General features: G+C 38.7%; 1 protein-coding gene across 2 annotated transcripts in view; it reads right to left on the bottom strand.

Moving 5' to 3' along the window:
* The window catches only part of HS6ST3 (heparan sulfate 6-O-sulfotransferase 3), a 272,840-nt gene that overhangs the window by 59,534 nt on the left and 188,166 nt on the right, over window positions 1-25,140 (bottom strand). The window contains exon 3 of one of the 2 annotated variants that reach the window (XM_066176366.1): window positions 10,746-10,764. The exons of the other annotated variant lie outside the window; for it this stretch is intronic. Within the exon in view, the coding sequence (XP_066032463.1) occupies window positions 10,746-10,764 (19 nt within the window). The remainder of the gene's footprint in view (window positions 1-10,745; window positions 10,765-25,140) is intronic. 2 annotated transcript variants of the gene reach the window in all.

Below are 25,140 nucleotides of genomic sequence, written 5' to 3'. Positions count from 1 at the left end.
ATAATGAGCTGAGTCCCCAAGTATTAACCAGAAAGTGAATGGGAATCACCTTATGTTAATATTTTCTATGTAAAGATTATTACAAGATGCTCACCCTATACTATGACTATCAAGAAAAGCAGACTAATGTAAGTAATTTTGAAAAGGAAGCCAGACTTCAGATGTATAAACTGGATAATGGAGGTTAACAACTCTGGTGATTCTGCTGTAGGTTGCTGTATTGTGGTCCGTATTCTTAAGGAAGAAGGTAACAGCAAATCACTGCTGAGACAGAAGTCACAGTGTTTTCAAGAGACCAGCGAAAGTCTATTCAAAGTCCTTTCTTCCACAACAGCTGCAAGTGCGGTGTACTAGAGTACTTTAGATTACTACCCAAGAGTAATGATGGTGTCCACCAGCCATGTGCCTTAACACCACATCCTGTGAGGAACAATCAGACTGCACCATACAAACAGACTAGCTGAGGCTACTGGAAATATTTAGAGAGGTGCTGCTATTGTTGCATATAACTAAGAGGACCTAAAAATTCAACCAACTACATAGTCAAGCTTAATTCAAGTGAATCAATAGGGTTTCCTGACTCAAACGCTTGAAATAGTTATGAGGGACCTGCTCCAGCCTCTATAGCCAGTAAAAGTCTCATGACTGGAAGAGCTCGTTGACAAGCTTGTTGCTACAGCTCCTCCAAAAGGATTTGGGATCTACATTGTTGTGTTCTGCTGCTGGAAGTATTTCTGTTGAAAAAGGAAGAAGATGCCTCATAAGTGAGTGAGTCAACAGGATTAGAAGAAGTTAGTCAGTGATTTTGTCTGAGAGGGATCACGTCAGATACATCAAAGACAGAATTGATAGAAACTGGAAAGTCAGAATTGCATTCAGACAAAGTGGAGCCTAGAGACTAATGGAGCAGGCAAGCTTCATGGTTCAAACTTCTGTGACTTCTCTTGTGCCATCACTCAGTGTTGAGATACTGTGCTCACTTGGCCCAAATGCTGTGCTCTCAGAAAAGTCGGACTACAGCAGGTACTGATTTCTGCCGAAGAAACAGTTAACACCAAAGCACACGTAGTTCTAGTTTAAGTTCTCCTGCTGTCTACAGGAGCTAATTGCAATCACTTCTTCCTTTCCCAAAGTACCAGCAATAGGCGATGGAAACATTTGTCATAATTATCCTTTCTGAAGAAATAAAATCACCACAACACTGCCTGTCTTGAAAAGGTATCAAGATGATCTATTTATATAGAGAGTAAGATGAAGTATTGCTCACACTCACAATATAGTCATATTCACTAATCACACTGGGACACCTCCAGGACCTTCTCCTTTGGAGAACTGGGCAGAGGGAAATCAAAGGAAAGAAGCAGGCTGAAAACTCCTCCCTGCAGTGCTCTTATGTAGGGGCACTATATTTGTGTTCTGTATGAGGAGCTTCAGCAGACCCATATGTTGTTACTATTCCTTTAGCCATCTTAAAGTGTTTAAACTTCGCTGCTAGTGTGGGAAGTGTGTGACAGATACACAGTATTCCCAGTAATGATACAAATGAATGACATTCTATTCAAACAGTTTAGACAACAGTAATAAAAATAAAAAAGCACATTAAAAAGAAAGGGGAGTGTGTATGTCAAATAAACTACCTGTAGGCTTGAAAGATGGAGGGATAATTTAAAGTGTGCTATTAGAGTAGCAGAATTGAAATAAATGTCAGCCAAGTTTCAGGCTAACATGCTCATTATTCCTTTGATTGCAGTGTTTCACAGTATTTAGCATGTGATGGAAAGCTTTCACTTATTTATGGTAAGAAAAGTAGAGTACAAATTATTAATAGCTCATCTCATTCACTAAGTGTTAAAAAGTAGCAGGAGGAGTGCAATGGCTGCTTCAAAAGCTCTTGTTTAGGAAGTTTCAAAGGAAGTTCCACATACAACCCAAGCTAATAAAATATCTTTGAAAGATAATACAGCTTAGTGGCACCACTTTAGGGCAATCTCTCAGAACCTGTCCAGTGATGCAAAAGGAACTAAGGCAGCATCCCAGCCAGTGCTCTTCCATTTCAGTGGCTGTCAGTAGCATACCAGATTTCCAGCCCAACACATATGAGTTCTCAAACTTGATTCCCAAGACAAACCACCCAGAAGAAAGATCAATCTGCTCTTGCTGAACCACAGCTGGAATCTTCAAGTAGCCTGAAAAACTACTAAAGATCTGAGGCTGGCAGAAGGAAGGAGCCAACTGGGAAATAGAGACCAAGCAAAACCAATCAAACCCCAAAAACACCTCAAAACTAAAGCAAAGGTATGTAAGGTATCTCTGTAAAATACATACCCCAGGAACTGCCTGGGAAGCCAAAACACCGGAGCAAAACCACACACGTATTTCCACTACCTGCCCAGAGGGGCAAATTCCCCAACTGTAAGAATCAGGCCATCACCATCCATTTGTGTGCCGTCCTGAGGGGCTGATTAGAAAACCTGTTAGGTTAGGAATTGGATGCGAGTTCTGGTGGAGGTACCCCAGGCAGTCATTCATTGCACCCCCCATACTTAAACTATTCCTGACAGATGTTTGTCCAATCAATTCCTAAAGAGCTCTACAAGCTCCATCTCTTTCTTCATTACTCCTACTGTTGAAAAGTTTTCCTAGTATAACCTGCAGCTGGCACAAAATGCCAATTTTTTCCCCTGAACAGAGACAAAGCTTGTTCAAAACCTCCACAGGTGCACTTAGATACCTGTGTTTTCTTGTATTTTTAGAAACACACCTACTGCTAAGCTTGTGTAAACTAAAATGAGCAATAAGTAACCATGACACATATTTTGAGACTCTCTAAATAACAACGCGGACTGCCAAAGAACCTCAAGTCACACTTTAACTAACTGTATAGAAAAATCACTTCATCCACAAGCAATAAGCAGACACCACTGAGAGAAAAAGCACCATCTGCTTAGCAGAACTCCATGACACTACACAAGAGTTTATGACAAAAAGTGAAATGCCAGGAGGAAAGCAAACTGATTTTTAAAAGTTCTGTGTCTATTACTCGATAGCTCTTCTCCCAGTACGTAATTCTAGTAACAACTGCTCTCCTCAGTGTCTAACATCTCCTTTTATCCTTTTACTCCTTTTAGTTCTGCCTAGCCAAGAGATTTATGGCAGTGTGTTGTGTCCCACCTCAAAGCAAAAAGGGAGTACCCAAGATTCATAGATGCTCGTGGTGGAAGAAGTGACAAAAGTCAGAAAGTCTACGAAAACTTAAAAAGTTTTATTAGTAAATTATACACTTGGCATGGAGATTGGTATAAGTTGGTCCCTTATCCTCTAGTATAAACACACACATGTGGATTTCGAATATGGGGTAGAACAAAAAAGGTAGAAAGAGAAGAAAGACACAAAATGAGAGAAAGGGAAGAAAGAAAAAAAATGAGAGAAGAAAGGAAGGGAGGGAGGGAGGGAGGGAGGGAGGGAGGGAGGGAGGGAGGGAGGGAGGGAGGGAGGGAGGGAGCATATTTTGTGAAATCTGAGTGAGTTTTAGTATCAGTTTCAGAAGAATTGATGGCTTGGGTCAAGAAAGCTGCAATCTTCAGCACAACCTGGCAAAAGCATGCAAACTAAAACAAAATTTGTATCGGGGCTTCAGTTTAGAGCTTCAGAAAGCTGAACTGAACTAGCTTTGGTTTGACCAAACATAAAGTTGTAGCAATAAAATTAGGATAATTAATTCAGCTTGTACATATGTCATTCTATATACAGCTGGCAATTTCTGTTAGAAGGACGAAAACAAAATTGTGTAAGACACTTTGATAGAAATTAGCAGTCATATTGGAAAGACATACTGGTTCACACATACCCATAACTGAAAAAGCTATATCAGTACAGAAACCTGTCCTTAGATTGCAGTATGAAAGAATAATTTTTTTCCTCCACACAAATGATGCTTCATAGTTCTTACAACAAAGCACAGTTTTAGCAGGAAAGATTGAGAAAAAGTCATGCAGCATTTTTACACCACAGTGGTTAAGGCCACTGTTGCAAAGTCAAATCCTTTCCCTGTCTAATTCAGTGTAAAGACATAACCTAAACCTTCTCCATCCTCTTCCTGTTCATAGCTGTCATTCTAGGGCAGCTCACCACATCCTTCCTGCTGAATTTGCCTTATTTTATAAGACCAGTTGAGAGCTTGTATATGCAGAAAGGAAATTGACCTTTAGGCAAGTGGAGTATTCATTTAGAGTTTGCAAGGGTCAAATTGCTACACCAAAGAATTTAATATGCAGTGAAAGAGTCTGGCTAGTCTCCCACTGTGTGGAAGACCAGAGGTAGGAAGACCTGACGAATGAATTCATGCACTTACATGGTGAGGACATTAGGTACCATTTTATAACACATACCTTGGATTGCTTCTCTTGTTTTGGCCTAAACAGTTTGTTTTGTTAAGGTATTATTTGGACCGCTATTTTCTCTTGAAAACAGTCATTTTTGATGAGCAAATACTTTCTTGTAAATCACTTTCCAGCATATTCCCAGTCCCATTTTAGATGGATACCTGTCACATTCTGAACAGCCTTTACACCCTCAGACATTTTCCCATCTAAATGCTAACTAGAGGTGATACTGCCTACTTAGAAAAGTCATATGAAGTCATAGCCCACATTACTATAACAGTAATAAAAGGGCAAGAAAATGAGGAGCTGTGCTATTAAACATGATGAAAATAATAAATGTTGTAGCGTTTGCAAATGGGCTGGGGAGCATTTTGAAGTGCAAGCATTTTTCTTCCCAGTCTAGAACAGAGCTTGGTAATGAGGACCAAGGTGCCAGCAGCAGACTCATTGCACTGAGACGTGCTGGAATTGGTGGATCTTTCCAGCCTGCTTACTGCAGATTAGGCAAAGAGAGTAATGAACTCTCTGCAGTGCACTCGGGCTGAAAAAACTACCACCTGCTAGAGGACAAGACAGATTTCAAGGAGAGACTGGCGCTTTACAAGGAAGATACTGGGATTTTGCTATACCAATAACTTTTATAGGAACGGTTGAGAGTGGGTATCAAGGTCTTTTATAGTCAGGCAATAAAATACTAGAACTATGTGAGAAAATCTTCCACTGTAGCTGAAAAATATATCTGAAGCTGGGGGGGGGGAGGAATCAAAACTTTTTAAAACAAAATGAAAAAATGTCTATTTTCTTCTTGGAGATTTATATATCTTTTTAAACAAAAGAAGCCCTCTCAATTTTCATAGTCTCCTTGTTCAGGTACATCCTTATGGTTCAGATTCATCCTCCTACAACGGACTCCTTCCCGGTACTCAGCATCAGGTTGATAAGTATTGTTTACAACCTGACCTTGCTGTGCATTACTCTGAGCTAATCCACTTAGGTCCCAGCTATCTATCTGCTGGCCTCAATCTGCCCCATCAGCCCCTTCTCAAAACAGGAGATGGAACCTCTCTATGTAAACTCAGGCTAATCCCACATTAATCATGGGAGCTCTAGTAGGTGGGGTGTTTTTTCCCTCCTCCCATCTTCAAAATGTGGAATGATATAGATTAGAATTAATGAGTCCTTGAGGGATGGCAGGTGCAACTCTTCTCTGATAACCAGCTCTTGTGGCTTCCAAGTGGGGACCACACCTTGGGCAGAACATCTCCTGCAGAGGCAGTTTGCTCCCTGGCTGAAGGAAAAGAATATGTCAGACACAAAATAAAGGCCAGTCTATGTGCCAGATATTCATCCATTTAAATAACACCGGGGGGAGAAAAGCCCCAGCAAACCAAAAACATTTACCTGCAATGGTGTAAGATTCTGTGCAGACAATCCCTAACCTTGATAAAGTCAACAAAGGAGGAGAGGAGCACTCACTTGCACTGAAAATAACCATCAGCTAGTACTCTCTCTCTCTACAGTTTTCTACAGTTACTTTCAACTAATTTACTTAGAAACCATAGTCACCCATCTTGTCATGGCAGACATTAATTAACTACAACATTTACGGAACTACAGCAGTCAGTCAAGTATCTCAGTTTTGACAAGCAATGCAGCCAAGGCAAAGCCGACTGATGCAAGCCACTGGATTTCCTTCAGAAGAAAGGCAAAGGCCGTGAAATAAACTTCAGGAAGATCCAAAACTGAATAAAACCTCCAGCACAAGGAGCAAAGCCTGCATTGCTGACACTGCTCTCAACTGCAGCACACTTCATTATTAAAGAAAACCAAGGCACTGTGAGCCTTAATTTCCCTCCAAGAAAAGGAACATGGGAGAGTGGGATTGACACAAGCAGCTTAGCACACTCTGGGTAATTAAGTCAGCATACTCTAGGGTGCCGTAATTCAGCTGCCATAACTTTGAAACACAGGAATTTCAACAGAGGAAAAGACAATTCAGTTTGTACAGTGCTTTATTTTTAATTTGCTGTCATGCAATGATTAGTTTATTCTAGAGTAAAACTTTTATGATTATAGTTTCTGGCTTCTCAGTCTTCACTCCCTTTCAATACATATATGTTTTCTGTTTTCTGGTTAGCTACATCAGTTTTCAAGAAAATGACACCATTATTCCATATGCTTCAGTTCCTTTCTAACAGGACAGGTTTTTTTGTTTCTTCTTCAATAGATTTGATGAATGGTGGCTTTAAAATCCCTCTCTCAATAATCGCTCACATTAATGGAACTCCCCACTCCTCCTAAGGTCATTGGTACACTCTGGTCATGTCATTTTTTCAACTCGGGCTTTGTCATTGTTGTAAACTTGCTTCTTGGGTACAAGACCAAAGCCTTTTTTGGCTTTCTGTAGGGATAGGTCCATACAAACAGATAATATGAGGCAGTGTGTTCCAAGACTACAGAGCTTTGAATATGTCACTCAAAAATTTAAGAGCCATCTTGCCTCATGGCATCTTTGGACCCCTGCACCTCAACCCCTTTACTTACTTTAGCTGAAAGAAGCTTCACTTCCTATTAGCTTTGATCCACTTCATAACAAATCAGAATTAATGCAGGCTAAGGAAGCCAGAAAAAAATCAGAAACGAATTTCCAGCATCCCAACATATAGCCTTTAGGGAAATTATTTGGCTTGGTCTCCAAGTCTGCTACAAGCTGCTAAGACTTCAGTGGACAAAATGCTGTGACCGTAACTAAAAGGAAACAACTGAAAGAACTCAAATACCCTGATGTGATTTAGGTTTAACCAAGGACATAGACATTAGGAAAGGATTTGATTTGTGGTAAACATGAAAAGAAATAAAACTAAGTGTGTGTTGCTATTTCACGACCCACTGTGCAAACATTGCTGTGGGCACAGTGGGTTTTATTGTTCATTAGTAAATAATCAAGTTAAAAATAAGATGGTTGGGAAACTGCTGATTGATGAGGAATAAAATAACATGACATAAACATCTGTCTCCTGGTCTAATATGTGTTAGTAGAGGAAGACATTGCTAAGGCACTTGAATGCTCAATGCCCTGATGAGATAGTGATTATATTGGGAAGAGTGTAATGCAACTACAGCTGCCATTCCCTTTCCCACATGGGGAACGTTACACAAATGTGGGTCTGGATTGTTTACTCCCAGAGTGTCTTGAATCCCGTAAGATTTCCACAGGGCACAAACTTTCCTGCCACATAAAACTCTGCTCCCAAGCAACAAAGCTCTTAGACTCTTGCCTGCAGCATGAATCCCTCCTTTACTGGAAAACACCTTCCCAGTTACAGACAATGACAGCTGACATGCCCTCTCACCTCAAGCAGTCCAAATCTACTGTGTCAAAAACACAGATAGATCTGTGCAACAAACAGCTTTTAAAACTTAAGCATTTAAGAAAAATATCCTGCACAGGTATCCCTACTTCATTAAAAGACTTTTCTGGCAGAGAAAGAGCAACACATAGACTCTTCCACTAAGGCATCTTCTTCAGTGATTTCCTCTATTAGGTTTCACACCTACAGAACTAAATTCGCTACAAATTTTACTAGTGAACACAACAATTTTTTTCAATTTCTACTGAACTCAATTTCTGTCCTCCAAAGAGGATAGAAATACTACCTCTCCCGGCTGCCACCGACACCCTGCTCCTTTGGCCTACCTTCAGAGTGAGAAGAAGACAGGCTGCATTTGCCATGACCATCTCTTTATATTTTTAAACCCATAATGATCACACACAAATAAAAAAATAGACTCTTTTCCCAATTAAACATTAAAATAGTGAGCAAGTACCTAGCACTGCCAAACAGCCTGTCCTCAGAGGTCAAACAGTATTTTGGGTTTTCCAAACTTGGAGAAATAAATATGAATAAAACTACAAACCTGAATAAATACATGCCATAAGAGATGCAAGTAATTTTCAAGATGTCAGCATTTACCTCAGATTATAATACACTTCATTCAGATTTTGATAGGCTGACTTCAGCCTATTTTTATTTATGAGAAAAAATATACAGATTTTGTATTTAAAGAATCTACCTGCCTTCCCTGGCCACAACACTAAAAATTTATTTATGTAAAAATTAGAAAAAAATACTAGTTATTATAAAAAATATTAAAAATTGGCTGAAAAGGAATCACCTTGATTTTGATTTTATATTTTAGTTGAAGAATCAGTAAGGGAATGAAACAGAAGCAGTATTTTCAGAATACAGAATGTAACATCATACCACACAATATTCCACCTGAAAAAAAATGCACACAGAGCAAAAACTCTCTTAAGAGAATATAAATTAAGACCTCTGACAGATAATAAGTGAAACCAGTATGAAACAAGGATAAATAAAGAAAAGTCCAGAATGGTACTGATGTCTTGGATTTATGTAACATCCTCATTAACAATTTAAAAACCAATAAACAGTAAATACCCTAAGCTTTAAATTGATGTATTAAATGGGGAGTAGGAAGCAGCTGCATCGAGAAGACTGAAAAGAATGGGCAGAAAACACTACCTAGGCAAAGCACAAGAGATCTGTGACAAAAATGCATGACTGGCATGTTGTTTTAACTTTGCTTGCTTTTCAGAGTTTGCATTTTGTTCTCAGGCAGCTTCAAGAAAACAATGTATATTTTTAGAATTTATCTTTTTGTTTACATATTTCTCCTCTGGGAGGAGAAAGGTGACTGATGGTGGTCTTAACCAACGAAGTCAAAGAGGTGGCAACCTATGTAGCCAATCCTGTGCCTTCTGAAAGAATTGTATATAAGACGGAGTCAGAAAATTAAATATAGAACTTTCCTGCTGACCTTCTTGCTGCCTGCCTCATTCTTTCGTGTCCCTACCGGCGGGGACACTGGCATACCAAGAGACAGACCACAAAACTGGGAATGAAAGTAGAGACAGGCAGAGAACAGCAAACTAAGATTAATCTGCTATGCAACACAGCTGTAGCAAAGGCACAACAAGGCTGCCAGTTTGCACAGACTGAGCAAACACCGTGAAGTCTGCAGCCAAGCCCATGTCTGGTAGACCACCAGCACAAATGGCTGCACCTTCCCCACGTCTGCTTGCCTTCTGTGAGCACCACCAAAACAAACATTTTACAGTCTTCATCACACACACGTTAAGCTTGAGGTGCATGCATTGACACAAGCTGTACATCACATTCCTGGTGTCCACATTAGGTCTGGTGGCTGTTCCCAGGGGGACTTACAGGACAGTTTCCCCTTAGGAGGCTTTTACCACATTACTAGTAGAGGTGTCCAGCCAAGGAGATGAAGCTATACCTAACCTAAAGCAATACTCCCAAAAGATACATATTGAAAAAAGGATGAGCAATATGGAATGCAATCAGAGCTGATGAAAACACCTCCAATTATGTAATTTAAATTACTTAGGAATATCTGCTGGGAAGTAATGTTGCATAAAGAAAGGAATTTGAAGAGATGACTTGAAAAGTTTCTTTTTCAATTTTCATCAGTCAATAGGCGAAACATTTCTCAAGCTGACTGGGACCTCTGCTGCAGCCAAGAACATCTGGAGGAATTACGTAAATCCCCTGTAACTATGCTGTAGAAAATTAAACTAGAAGATCCCAATAATTGCGAATGATAAAATACTTAGGCAGCTAAAATCTAGAGTGTGTTTTTATCAAATAGAAGAGTTTCTAGCTATACTTTCTCTGCGCAAGCTGAGACTTAAAATGGAGTCTATTCATCAACACTTTGGGAAGCTGAACATCTTGTCATTTGAGAGAAAAACCACAAAAGGTTTTCAAGAGCCACACAAGGGAAATTTCTCCTACTCCTACTGAAACTGAGTAAGTTCTACCCTCAACTTTCCCACTGGTTGGTTTCCCAAACTTTTAACTTTTTTAAATACATGAAGAAGCTTTGTCTATATTTGCTAGAAGTGTAGTATTTTGGGGAGCCAAAAGACTTAGAAGATCGTGGCCACACAAGACAGTCTTGCAGCGGTCACATCCTTATGTTCTAATGACCCTCGTTCTTTTACGATTCACTGTTTTCACATTTTATATTGCTGCATTTTGTTGCTATAGCTGAAGTCCTACTTTCTATATAGTGTGAATTACATATCTGTTTTTCCTGTTCCACACTTTATCATGCAGACAAAAGAAATACATTTCTGTCTACTTTGAGATTATCTTCTCAAGGTCAGTTTCCCAACTGCTCCTGTTGCCAGCCAGCCCAGAATGCACTTATGCACAATGTCTAACTTTGAGCATGATAATCATCCCACTGTATCGTAATTTCCATAATGAAGTCAGAGTAAAAACTCTCTCACCAGCTGCCTCAAAATTAAGAGACGTGGAAGGTCTCAAATCAACTGCCTAAGTTCATAAATCGATTACCACACTCTTTAAAAGCCTGTATTTACTGAAGTCTGTAAAACTACTGAAATCTTAGGAACCCTATTGTCAGCATCCTTCCCTTTTGATATTGCCATTTCCCCCCAGTGAATAAAGTCAAACCACCAGAAACTGAGCAGAGTGCTACTATTAGTGGTGGTTGTGCATATGCTCTGTATTAATAGAGTCAGTTGCCCCAAGGAATTAGCCATCTATATTCAGGGACTAAATGAAATTGTATTCACTGAACAGCTGATGACAGCACAGTTGAAGAACAGGTCAGTTCTTGTATTTAGGACTAAATCTTTGCTTTCTGTTGTAGATGAAGGATATTTTCTATGGGTTAAATAGTATTCAACCCAGACCCTTTTCTCCTTTCACCAATGCTTCAGTCTTCTTCTCTGTAACTGGGACTATGTACAGTGAGAACTGATTTAGGGAGAACTAGTCATTAGTAAGGCAAAATGCAAATAGCAGGTACTTTTGGAACCTATATCAGATCCCTTTCATATCTTAGATGGTATCTTAAAGCCAGGCTACTGCATCGTGACTATGTTATCAACAAGGGGTTCAGCAGTTAGCCTCCTCTCAGCTAAAAGATTCAATGTCCATTCACAGATCCATTTGAATTCAGTGACGTGCTCAGTACAAAGTGAAGGATCAAAATAAAAATGAACATGTACAGAACTGACCTGAAAATAATAAAGAAATGAAACAGCACTGTATGGTCAGATGCTAAGTACAGTCCTTCATTAATTATCTTTTTAAGGTGTTTACTTCCATTTTTATCTTGGCACTACATCTTTCCCCCCTTTTCAATGACACTACTGTGACCTACTTGAAACAGCTCCTACCATGAAAGGGGTTCAAGAGTTACCTTCCCTTTACTCTGAATGTTCACTACATGAAATAACCTCAACTGGAGAGAGCAATCAAAGGGGCAACAAGTACAGATATGTCATTTCCAGCACGAGAGATACAGTCATCAGATGTCACAGTCATATATGCAGCCTTGAAAGGCTACATGCACCAATTGGTCCAACAGATTTCCTTGGTCTGGATAAGCTCTACGACTTGGTCTTTCTCTGGCTCCTTCGGTTTATGTCTTGGGAGCAGGATCCCATCCTATGATTATTTTGCAAAAAATGAACCCATACCCTTTTTTCAGGATTTTTTCTGCCCTCCCTTTCCCTCTACCCAATAATTCTGACGAACACACTTTCCTTCTTGAATGTGAACACCTTTGTCTCTCTTGACTGAAAGTATAACATCTGTAGTGTCCTATAAAGTTCATTGTACACACAGACCTGGTGCAGGAAGCTGAAACATAAATCACTATATCCCACTTCCCTGGCCATTTGCAAGCATTTTACTGACAGATGTGAGCTCCTTCTGTATCTCCAAGGCATGACGGGGTTTGCTCCCACCTTCTGGCCCGGACAACACTCTTCTCCTTACCCGTTTTACACAACCCTGCCCAGGGAAGACCTGCTCCTGTTTCATCCTCTCTCGCTCAGATCCTCTGATCATTCTCTGCAAGTCTGAAGCATTCATATTCCCAGACACGAGTTCTCTTGTTCTGCAACTAGATACTTACACTGCTCCCAATCCCCTGCTTTGTATATCTTAACATGCTCATTGCTTATTCATCATTAACATCTTCATTCTTAACATCTCCTCAGCATTCCTCATCTACCAGTACATGTGGTAGAACTGGCAGGGAATCCACAGAGACCACGGCATTCTGTGAAAAAGTCGTTTCCAGAATGCAAGACTTTTGCACAGCTTTTTCATTGTTCAGTGGTCATGGCTGTAAATACAGAGAGGGTGCAAGATGATCCAGAAAAATATCTGTGGCATTACTTCAAGAAACACCAAAGCCTTCTCTGTTCCCTCAGCCCACAGAAACATTGTGTTCTATTTCCACATCACAGTTTTTTCTACATCTCTGGAGACAACATAACCCCTTTTTTTTCCTTTCAAGGTCTCAGCCCAGCATCACACACAGGCTAATACAGAAATTAAACATTTTTTGAGTAGCTTCACATAAGTTTAGAAATCAAGAAAATAAAGTAACTAGACTTACCCCAAGGAAATTATTATTAGAATAGTTTTCAACCTTGGCACTGAGGTTTTAAACAAAATAAAGTACAAGTAAGTCCTCCAGCAATGACTGTGCCTGCTAGGTAGGTAGGGAATATACCTATTCACTCTGGATCTAACACACTTCAATCTCATTTACAGTTTTCCATTTGATACTTAGATAACTTTATAACATTATTCATTATTAAGGCTGGATTCAAATCAGTAACCTTCAGAAGGGAAGTTACATATCCCATTTGTTACTCAGTTCTCCAGATAAGTGCTTCTGCCTCAAACTCATGCATCAGCTTTGAGAAGCAGTGCTCACTGAAGTGTTGCTAATGCATTCCTGAGTCTGGCTAATTACACACAATCAACTGATTCTCAAACATCAGGATGCCAAATATTGCCTTAAATCACTGCCACTTGATGGGAAACCTTCTACTGCTTGAAGAGGTGAAAACAGTTGAGTTAATAATGAAAATCACATCCAACTTTTTAAGACCAACCTCCTGAAGGTAGCTACATAGAAACTAAGGCCTTTAAGCCTCCTCCTGTTGCACAGAAAATAACTTTAGCTATTTTTTTTTACTTTCTTACAAAATTGAATAAGAACAAGCCTTAAAAAAAACCCCACACAAAGTATTTATATGTGTTCAGCAAGAGTATTGTTAAAACTCTCACCTGACTAAATTTGTATTGCAACACACTGCCTGGAAAACAAAGGTGCTAGCTCTTTCTCCAAGGAACATGATTCCACACGAAATTCCACATGCACTATGGAACAGAATCAGCCTTCTGCAGATAATCCACTAGGACCGTAATCTAAAATCAGCTGCTACCTTCACTCTGGATCAACTAAGTTCCCTTTTGATCTAGGGTCCTCTGTTTGATATTTGAATTAGCTAAAATATTGCTGGTAAAGGCACCCTGAAACTCAGGATAACTAAGAAAGGAATCCGGTTGTGGAAGACTGTTTCTGTGTTTGTTAACTTCTGCTGACGTGCAATAGCAACAGAAATAGCAAGATGACAAGGCCAAGGAAAATAGCAGCTAATAAAATAGACCAAGATGAAACCATCGATACAATAAATCAGACTGTACCACCAACTCAGCTTTGTTTCCCAGGCTAAAAGTAAAATTTAATTAGGTGCTACAAATCTAGATAACTAGCACTTGACCTATATCTGTCAATATAGTCTAATGCCGAAAAACATGGAAAGGATTCATGTACATGGAGTGAGGCATGCCAGGGTTTGATCACCCTTCCTCCAGGCACACACCTGTCCCTGCCCTGTCACCCAACACACATCAGTGCCATCCCCTACTTTACCACCAGGCTCTTGGTTGTGCTCCTCATCAAGGGGTTTAGGTATCTGTAGTGGGACTTCTGGGTAGGTCAACTACATATGCCTGAGTCAGGTCTTCAAAACACCCACATCTTTGTGTTTTATGCTGTTAACACAAAATACACCAGGCATCGTACCCCAGAATTTTTTGGGGGTGAGTAGCCTGATCAGTGTCCTTCAGAGTTATGACTGTTCACTCATTTGTAATCAACCTTTAATAAGGCACTATTGAAACATTTCATTTCATAACCAAAAAAAGGAGGGTGGAAAAAGAACCCCTAATCCCAAACAAGTCAATTCTCCATCAGGCTGGACATCCTTAGACTAAAATCAAGATTGCACCATTTATGTGTTTACAAAGAGCTACATTTGTATAAGACCCCTGGCGAAGATGAAGGAGGATCTTTCAAAGGTCCAAAGCAAACAATTAAACCTGAAAATGGTCAGAATTCAAGATATAGCCTGAACTGCAGTACATGACTTCCTTAGTTTAAGACATTGTTTTGCACTCCTGCATGTGTAACTCTCCCAACACCTTTAAACAGAAGTCAGGCACCAAGATCACAGGTGTACGTCTAGGGAAACACAGTGCCCCCAAGAAAAAAAAGCTTTATAGTTACAATGCAAATGCACATCATCATCGTCATCATCCATGCGTGTGCAGGATTTCCAAGTATTTTTTCGGACTTTCCTGAAATCAAATAAAAATGCAGCACTGGCTACCATTCCTATATGAAGCAGAGATGCCCCCTTGGAAAACAGGCATCTATATATTGACAAGCTGTCATCCCTGATGAAATCAGGAGTAAAGTGCTCTTAAATCATCCTTGGAAGATAAAACTTTTAATGGTAGCTTTGCATTGCTGTAACTGGAAATGGATCTGCAGCTTTGTATTTTAAAGGCTAAATCCTTTCTACTCCTTTGTTCCCTTCTTTATTTTCCTTACCCTTTTCCCTTCCCTTTTCTCCAAATTAACATTTGGAACACTTGAAAATGCTAATTGAGTTTCACTTCATTCAGACAGGAAATAATGACCTCAAGATAATAAGACAAGTTAATAGTCCCCTGCAGGTAAATTAACACAAGACCAAATGCTTGAAGACCTTGAGGATCACAACTGTTAAACTTAAGTATGCATTCAAAGCAATTCTGAGCACCTAAAAAAGCAGGTCACAGATCATCAGTCAAAGCTATTGAAAAAAAAAACCTCTTCAAAGAAACAACTGCAGAACACATGACAATAATTTCTTTTCAACATCTACTGTAACACAGCCAACTAAAAGATGCTTTTATGTAAATATAAAAAACCCCACAACCTGCATGCTCAATGTGTATGGAAAGGTGTGCTCAATGAAGTCATTAACTCATCCCCAAACTCAAACAAATACATTTCAGTAAGCCATCCATCAGAAACAGATACATTTCCATTGCAGTCACACGTATTTTCTTTTTGTAATCACTTTATAGGGTTCAAAATATGAATTTGATTACAGTATATCCATGAAGATGAAATGCTTACAGAAATCATAATGCTGCTTTAAGTCACAAAACAAACATTTCACAGCCCATAAACTGAAAAGTGGTATAAAAGTGCCCAAAGCACAATAGTCACTCCACAAATCACCTTCATGTCAGAATAGACAAAAATGTCTAACCTTAGAAAAATATCCTCTCTCTTTAAAATACAGCTGTTGACAAATAAATGGGTAATTTTTACAAACTATTCAAGTTTAAATTGCTAGCCCTCTATTAAAATAGCAGCAATGTGTTTTAAAAATTAAAATAAGTTGCTGAATCATGTAGAAATTAAAAAATCAAGTAACACTGGTTAAAAACCATAAATGATTACGAGAAATCCAGAATCTGTGTTCAATACAGTTTCAAAGATATTACTGTATCTTCTAATCCTTTAGCATACTAAATTATCTTAGTGTTTAGAAAGGAGAAAACCTGTTATTTACAATCTTCTATTTTTAATTTGAAGTTTTTCCCTTAATTACTTTTTGTTTCAGCACAACTAACAGGTGTCAAGAGCATATTTTCTTTGCTTGCACAAGTTCATCTACAGTTAAGACACCAACTCTGAATTGAAAAACCTGAAAAGCTCATTTTCCTCTTCCAACACATGAATATAAATTACACGGTAAGGAGGGGGACCTGGTAAATTGAAAATCTGCAGGACGTGCAGAGACATTCACGGCTACCCAACAGTACAGGTAGGCAGCAGAGACCTTTTTGACAGAACATTGTCTCCACTGCAGGACTGCTGCAAACATAATATCTTCTAGGACACACTGGTGAAGTTTTTGCACTGATAGCTGACTAGACACCAAGAAAATCCAGTCCAACAGTGACTAGAAACAATAATGAAATTTAGTAAATCTGTTGCTTCGAACTGGAAACCTGACATTGACAGAACTATGGTAATAAGGACATAATAAATGCAATCACTATAAATATGATGTAAAATTCAAGCTTTTCTTTTAAAGCACATATTTCCTTTCAAACAGGAAGGGCACAAATTATGAGAGAAATAATAAGCAAACATGAAATATATCAACATTATCTGTGTAATAAAAACTAAAGAGAATAATTTGATTGGAGCTCGTCAACGATTATATCACTTGAATTAATGTTCTGCATAAACAGTATGCTGGGTTTGCAAAGCGAGGTCTCAAAAACGAATGTGAAGATTGTTTCAATTAGAAAAAAACTATATATTAGTGAGTTTTCCTGTTCTTTGCTTCTTCTGGAAACAAATGCAAAATAAGATTTAAAAAAACCCACTTAAAACATATTTGTTTATTTTATCACTACTGTCATTAAATTAGGCTGTCATTAGAGACTTTAAACCTTCTGTTTAAGCTGGTTCACCCTTCTCACTTCTGTGCAATTCTCTAAGTGACTCAGTTCACTTTTCCAATGATTTTGGGTTTTATCGTTTCTGAACATTACAAAAAACACACTCCAATGAATTTTCTATATGGTTTTGTCTGTAGTGGTTACATGCATCACAGCAGTACTTTCCCAAACAGCCCTGATACTATCTTGTGGTTTCTGAACAAAGTTTTTCAATCTAAAGGCTGCATCATCCAGGTTTAGGATGGTCCCTGAGGAACCTGAAATGGCTTCCACAGAGACTTCATGCAACTACACACAGGTCACAGTTACAATGAATGACCCGAGGCAAAGAGAGCAAGGTGTTCCGGAAAAGACTTTGTATTTATCCCAACATTTTGCTGCCAGTGCCCCAATCTCACATACATGCATATGCATTGCATGCATACGTGCAAATGTATCCCACACCAGTAGAGCAGCAGTGGTACTAGTGCATGCATCATTCCAACCTAAATAGTTCAGTTGCTTTCTCCACAGTGTCATTCTCATTTTCAATAAAAAAATGATTCCCCAGAGTCCTGTACAACATCTCAGGGATCTGTTGCCTTCAAACTTAAGAAGAGTTCAGACTTTTATAAGATGTACAGTGGTGGACACCAGTTTTTAGTACCAACAGGGGATAAGGTTTAACCTGAACAAGGAAAAATTAGGCAACTGGACCACAATTAGAATAATACAGATCAAGCTAACTAGGTGTCTCTTCTACTAAACTAAAAGTATATATTGATTCTTTTTCAATCAGTTTAATAAAGTTAACACTTATGGTAGGTCTCATTCACATCTCAATCGAAGCCTCCAATTGGTTTGAGAAACCTAAATCCATGTATTTTGCAGACTTTGTGGCATCACCTGAAGGGTATTTACCTCACTGCCTAAAAATGAATGCCAAAAAGATCTGTGGAATACTTACAGAATGTTATGCTACCATATAAAGCACTTTCTATAAGCGCCCTTGTACAGAGATAGAGTGTATTAGAAAAACTCAGTTTCATAACTTGAACAAATTCCAACTCCAGATGTGGCATTATTTTTTTCATCCCGAGGTATCATAGTTGGAGCTGCTCTGATTTGCTGATTTATACCAAAGAAACACAGGTGCTGCAGTGACTTGTTTAGGCAAAGAGAAGAGAAAATAGTACAGCATTTCCATACGAAGTTCTGAGGAAATATGCATGACTCAACCCAAATTTAATACAGGTTCATATTGTTCTTGTTTAGATGCACATATGTAATAGCCAAATTTAATAACATCAGAGATCTGCTCACAGAATTCCAATGCTCAGTGGGCTTAGTCGAGTTGAAAAACTCATAAATCTGCGGGAATATATTAGACATTGTTACAACTAAATGATGTTACAACTACATGACAATGACTGAAACAAGGTAGTGAAAAAGGCAGTTAATTTTAGTATTTCCTTATGTAGTTTGTCAGTTCATCTTTCACAGTCATAAATATTCATGGGAGAGCAGAAAAAAAAAAGTTAAAAGGATTTTTTGTTTACTAAAAAAAAAAAAATTTGCCTTCTTACTGGGAACTCTCACCTTCTTCCTACTACCAGTAGCTTTGGCCACTCACTTTTTAAATTGGCTTTTTTAAAAAAAATTAACCCTTCTCCTTACATTCTTCTTCATCAGGGGAAGAAATGGAAATTACCAGCTCTTTAGGTTCCTTCTTTAACAGCAAGTGTTCTGTTGTTATGCACATGCATTACTAAATATGACTACTTTGACGTGAATTTATGAAGACTGACTTCTGTTTTTAGAGCCTATGTCTCTACCTACAATCTGTCCTTCTGCTCATCTGTTGCCTAGTCAAAACTGTCTGAACTTGAGCCAGTTTGTACATTGTTCTACAGTGCATGCCTGACTGAGACTTTTTACTTTAACTAATATTCTAAGACATTATTCCTTGCAGAACTGAATAAAAATATTCTTAAAAGGAACAGTATTGATTAAAAACTTATCCTACTGCCATGGAGAGAAAATGTCCAGGGACCAGATACACACTGGGCTCTTTCCCATAAATCTCCAAACACACTTCACCCTGTAGGTGTGATGGTCCCAACTAGAAGCTGTCAGCAGATTTTGAGAAAGTTTGTGGTTCTTGGTAACCTTTCAGATTATAACCCTCGCTGGAGCAAGGAGCGCAAAGTGAAACCAGGTGCCACTGGGAGATATTTGGGATGAGAAGACATCGAACACTTCAGATCCCTTATGCATCAGTCTGGATCACCATATCAATTTTTATCAGGTCTACTTGGTGTCTACCTGCAGCATGAAAGGACAGGACTTAGAGAAGGAAATTATTCTTCACCTAGCTTCTTTTCAAGTTGGCCAACTGAAGACCAAGCAGACAGCACTCATTTTTTTTCATACACGGACAGTTGGTATGTTTGCCTTTTGTCTCTCAGAAGTATAAGGCCGTCATTCCTAGTGACCATCAGCAGTTTCCTGAAGATTTGAACTTTTTGCACACACTGGAAATACATTTAATTCATAGTTTCACATCAGTTTTTTCCAGCTTTTGAAAAGCAAGTAACAGTATTCTTTTAAGAAATAGGGCTGAATCCAGCTCATAATAATTATGTGCATAACTTAGTCATGTAGACTACAGCAGGGGAGTAGGGAGCATCTTCTCAGACCACCATGATTACATCTCTTCTCCAGATCAAGTAAGTCCCTCTCAAGTATAACTGGAATATCTTCTTGACTCCATTAATGCACAAGAAATATGTACATTTTGAGAGGGAGACTAAGCCCGTTCAATTTGTTCAATTACTGTGAGAGAACATGGTACCAGCCTGGAAATGGAACCTTCAGTCAATCAGACCCAAGAATGGATTTTGCTTTTATCAGTAATGGTGCAGTTTACATCCATATTGTGAAGAACCCTGAGCTGGGAAGATCAGTTCAGCGTCCTCCTCACCTATTAAACCAGCTTTCTTGTTACCTGCTTTCTTACTCGGCCCAGCTTTCACAGCACAAAAGGTGAAAGCTCTGCTGAGGACATCTCAAAATCAATTCGCTTACCCGGGAGTTGGTCAGGCCAATTCCCTTACCAGGAGATGAGGTCATCCATCTCCAAGCTGCTCAGCAACCAGAACCTGCGTCCCTGACTCCCCAGCCAACAGTAAAAAACTAGCCTTCCACCAAAATCCATTTCAGATCTGCCTGTATCTTGTTTTCTGAACATCTTTTGGAGATTTATACGCTACCTATCTAAATCCATCTGATAACACACGCAGGGCCCGAATCTTCCATGGGCCACTGGAGTTAAGCATTTAGAGACCTTAGTGAATAAGCAACAAGTGCAAGAATGCAATTAAGTATCTCCTGAAATTCATCAGACTGGGTGTCTGTCTGGGCTTAAACTCTAGGTATTGAAATCTTAACACAGGGGTTAGGAGTCTAATCTCATCCATCATCATCCACAAATCATGAGAGCTGCAGCATAAACAGCTCATGATCCAGGCCTCAGCTGAATTTCTACAAAAGCAGAAGTTATCTGAAATCTATAGCTTCAACCAGCCTATGTAACCCTGAACTAGCTGTATATATAAAGTGTGGGAAGCAAAATCAATAAATAACTCAAAAGGTCACCCAGTCATGAGTATGCACAAATGCCTTCTTGACGGATACGCTTAACAACCTTCAGCACTGCCAATGGAAACTGTGGCATCACCTCATCCATTCCAGCATTTCACTCCTCTCACCATAAGATATTCCTAATATCTAATATGATTTCTTTTTTTTTGGTAGTGAAGTTTGTGATTTTGTTGTCCTGTCCTTTTCTCTATGTAGCAGAATTCATGCATAAAGACTATGTTTGAATACACAGATTTCCTCAATTCATTGAACATCCCTTCTTAAGTTTTCCAACTATCACTGACAACAAAATTATAAATCTCTACTTCATAATGTGTAATAGCTGCTTCATTAACTCAGATAGAATAATTACAATCATCTGAACAAACCTGAATTACACTCATCCAACTAAGCAAACCAGTATGATCCAGAATGCTCCCAGTTTCAATTAGCTATTAGTTATTTCCTATGCCTGAAAGTACTGTGACCATACTGACATAGTATTTGAGGGTTGCTGTTCAGTTCTCCAGACCAGTAACCACATTATAAAAAACATCATAGAATATGGAAGTCTCCTGGAAGAGACTGAAGGACTGAGGGTGGCTGGACACCTCATCGTGTTTGCTGGTTTGTTTGAATTAAAACTGAAGGCTTAGAATAAGAACCTGACATTTTCCCTAAGCCTAACTTAATATTAAATAATTGTGCAGAAGGCAAAACTTTCAGGACAGAAACATTCTCTAATCCAGGGGAAAGTAAGCAAAATGCAAAAATACTTTTTTCTCTCATTAGCATGAAACCTTAACTAATCAGGGCTTCTGATCATTACATTTTCTCATTTCTTTTAAATGAATAAAATATACCTTATGTAAAAAAGCATAGCTCTGTATCTTGTGTCTTGAGTCCGTCTGCCCTTAATCATCAATAAAGCCCAAAATTTTTTAAAAAATGCAGTATAATGAAGGAATGCCTATAAATTTAATCGACTATGACCGATTGCTCACCACTTTCCAAAAGCTAGGGAAAAAGGAATTGAGCTGTAAAATTTGTTCTGGGCAGGAACTTGGCATCTGCTATCAACTCAGAGTCCAGAGAAAATTAACATCATGAATTTCAAATATATTGGCTTATCTCGTGTAACTCAAAGCCCACAGATTTGATTTAAATCATCATGGACTAAATCCTGCCAGGCAGTCAGACCCATGCATGGGACAGGAAGGATTCTGGCAAAGAGGGAAAAGGGGGTAGAAAAGTTCCAAAAGATGTTGCCTTGGTAGGGTGAACTGTTTAACATCTATTTTCCAATGCTAGAAGTAGATGTAAATCCCATTTAATCCATTCCCATGTCTCTCCCACTAAGTACTATTTAATAAAAAGCATTTAAGTGCTGCATTCATCGATCCCATCCTTTTTGACTGCACAAAGTTTCAGACACGATGATAGGTGAACGCCTTTTGATGCTTCTCTTAAAATTCTATTTTCATTTTTGATTAGGACTCACCAGCAAACAGCAATCCTATTCTCTCATAACCAACTCCCAGCTTTAGAAGATATGCTTGAAGCTAAAAGAGCATGAACTCCCTACTCTCCAACAAAACACGTAAGCAACATTAGTAAAGAGAATCAGAACTGCAGAAGGAACACCCTGTAGCCCACACAGTCCCAAGGAAGATCATACTCTTCAAAGAGCAGGGCTGGAAAGGTTAGATTCCTCATATTTGATAGAACAACCTCATCATAAATCAGTAGCAAAATGGAGAGAAGTACTGGAATTCCTCATTAATAATTTTATCCCAAACTACAGACAAGTTTACTTTAGTTTAACAAGAAAATATCTGCTAAGGTAATAAAGTGTGTTTCATAACATTGTAAGATCGAAGAATTCACAGAATTTACAGTAACAATGAGAAGGTGAAATACCTTCTCATCAGTATTCTGCAGCATTTTGTTATCTGAAATGCTCTTTTCAAAACACTTCTATCAGTCATCAGAGATTATACTCTTTTGGGAAGAACGGAATTAATGTGGCATTTGCCTTACCTCTCTTCCAGCTAACTCATGCTAGAGCAGTTCTGATGTCTTCTGTGTTAACTTGCACACCTGCCATTGGCTTGGTATCAGAAGAAAACACTACTCGCTTCTACACAATGAAAAATATTTTGGTTTCCACATTTTCAAGGAGCAGTCAGAACCATTTCATCAAACCTGTGAAAGGGCTGGGATTTCCAGAGTGCGACAGGTTCTTTCATGACACAAGCCAGGTCTAAAAGACTGCTCAGTGCTCAACAGCTCAGAGGAAGATGCAAAAGTGGATGAAGTGCTTAGCCTATGGTTTTACTCATAATATTAGATACTGTTTTGGTAATCAAGTTTGTAGAATAGAGTCGTCACCTATTTTCAGTTTTGTCACCTTCCCCATAGTGTGTGTTGCCTTTTTCCTAACCTGGAAATTAAATTCAAGATAATTTTAGTAAGGAGGAAATACAAAAGGAGATCTTTATTTAAAGGCCTTCAGAGGCAGTTATGGGAAGATGTCCACAAAATCCCACCCCTCCCAAGGGTGAGTACATTTTCACAGGTTTTAGGAAATTAATATAATTGATAAAAATCACCAATTAGGAGGACAAGTTGTGGCGCAATTCCACCCAGGTCAAGTCTGTTCTCTGGAGCCCCACCTCGGCACTGGCTGTACTTTGTCCATGAGAAGGTATCTCAATGTACCTGAAGAGTTGTTCTTGGCCTTGGTTCACAGGAATAACCAAGATAGCACTGGGGCCTTGTACCTCCTGGGGCTTGGAGCTCTGGAATTTGCCTTGTCTTTCTGCTTAGAGAAAGGCCATGGAAAAGTACTGGGAAAACGACTCTAATACAATAGACTACAGAGCTACAAATACATGTGCAAAGAATATAGAAAACATAGGAAAAAAGACAAAACCCAAACCAGCATCATGTGTGTATAACTGCAATTATTTTGGCAGAATAATTCATAATTGAAATTTCCTGGCACCTCATGTTCCCTGTACAGCACCATTTGAGGAACATGACAGCAGTTTGAAGACAGTCTCCTTATCTACAGTATCTTTCTACTGCCTGTCTTGACCTGGGGAAAAGGTTACTCAGTCTTTTGGAAGAACAATTTGTAAGATGAGTCAAGGATGAAGGCAGGACTTGGAGATGGCAATTTCGTCTATAGCAAAGACGTAATGTTTTACTTATAATTGGATAGCCACTCCAAATAATTCAGAAGTCCCAAACAGTTCTTCTTATTCATACAAGTTTTAGGTGCAGTGATTTCAAAGACAGTTTAGTATGTGGTGCATATTTTGCACAGCAAACACCAACACATAATTATCTCCCATAATTATTTAAAATAGTTCTCAAACAATTTCTTTTCTAAATTACATTACTGTGCAACTGGAACCATTACAAATGATCATATTGTTTAATTAGCCGGTTTCTCCTAATTTCTTCTACATTTCAGATTTTTAATTAACATTTCATAGCTCTTAAACTGAGTGTAATTACTAACAGCTCACATGAACTCCAAACTAAAATTAAATCTTTTAATAAACTGCTATTCTGAAAACTGTAAGGAAATTTAATGTTTAATAATTAAGCATTTGTTTGGCTAAAATCCTTACCTATTCCAAATCAAGAATTAGTTCAACAGTTAACATAAAGATAGAGTAAAATGCCCAAGCACACGGCAGTCTGTTTCAGAAAATAAAATAACAACATAGAAAAATAAAGTGTATGCTGCATTGTATATAAAAAAAATGCATGTTCCCATTTTCAGCTTCTAAAAGAGAGGGAAGGCAGAGTTTTGACTTGGTTGAAGATAAAGGCCACAAAGAAGGTCTAAAATGGCAAAATTAATGGTGGGGAGCTACCATTTTGGCAGAAGGCAAGGCACATTGATTAGTATAATCAGTGAAAACGCTTAGGGTACAGTCCAAGGTTTGGGAGGTATAGCAGGAGACTGTTCCTAAAGATGAAAAAAAGATATTAAAGAAGCAAATATTTTAGATGTGATAGACATTATTGGGAAATTATGGGGAAAATGAAGTGAAAGTAAACTCAGCAAGGCTGAAAGGAAAGCAAAAGAACCTGCGATTTTAAAGAAAGGAATAAGTATAAAGGGCAATTGCCTTGAAAAGTGGAATTCAACCTGCCCAGGGAATAGGTTGAAAAGGTCTCCTGGGAGAGAAGCAGAAAGGATGGAAGTGTTCTGAAGAGCTAAAAGAATTTTATTAAATACAAAAGCAAGGAGCTATGCTATTGCAGAGGAAGGGTACAGAGTACAGTGATAAAACAATATGACTGCGTTTAGAACCCTTCAGCGACCTCAGAATAAAAAACCCTATATGGAAAGCTTAAATAAAGACACCTATTTATGGACAAGGACAGAGGAACAGCACCAGCATGTAGGAGTAACTCTG

Source organism: Chamaea fasciata, unplaced genomic scaffold, assembly GCF_029207755.1.
Source record: "Chamaea fasciata isolate MVZ Bird 193981 ecotype frontalis unplaced genomic scaffold, bChaFas1.0.hap1 SCAF_2, whole genome shotgun sequence".
Taxonomy (NCBI): domain Eukaryota; kingdom Metazoa; phylum Chordata; class Aves; order Passeriformes; family Sylviidae; genus Chamaea; species Chamaea fasciata.
This window is presented reverse-complemented; position numbering and strand designations above follow the sequence as displayed.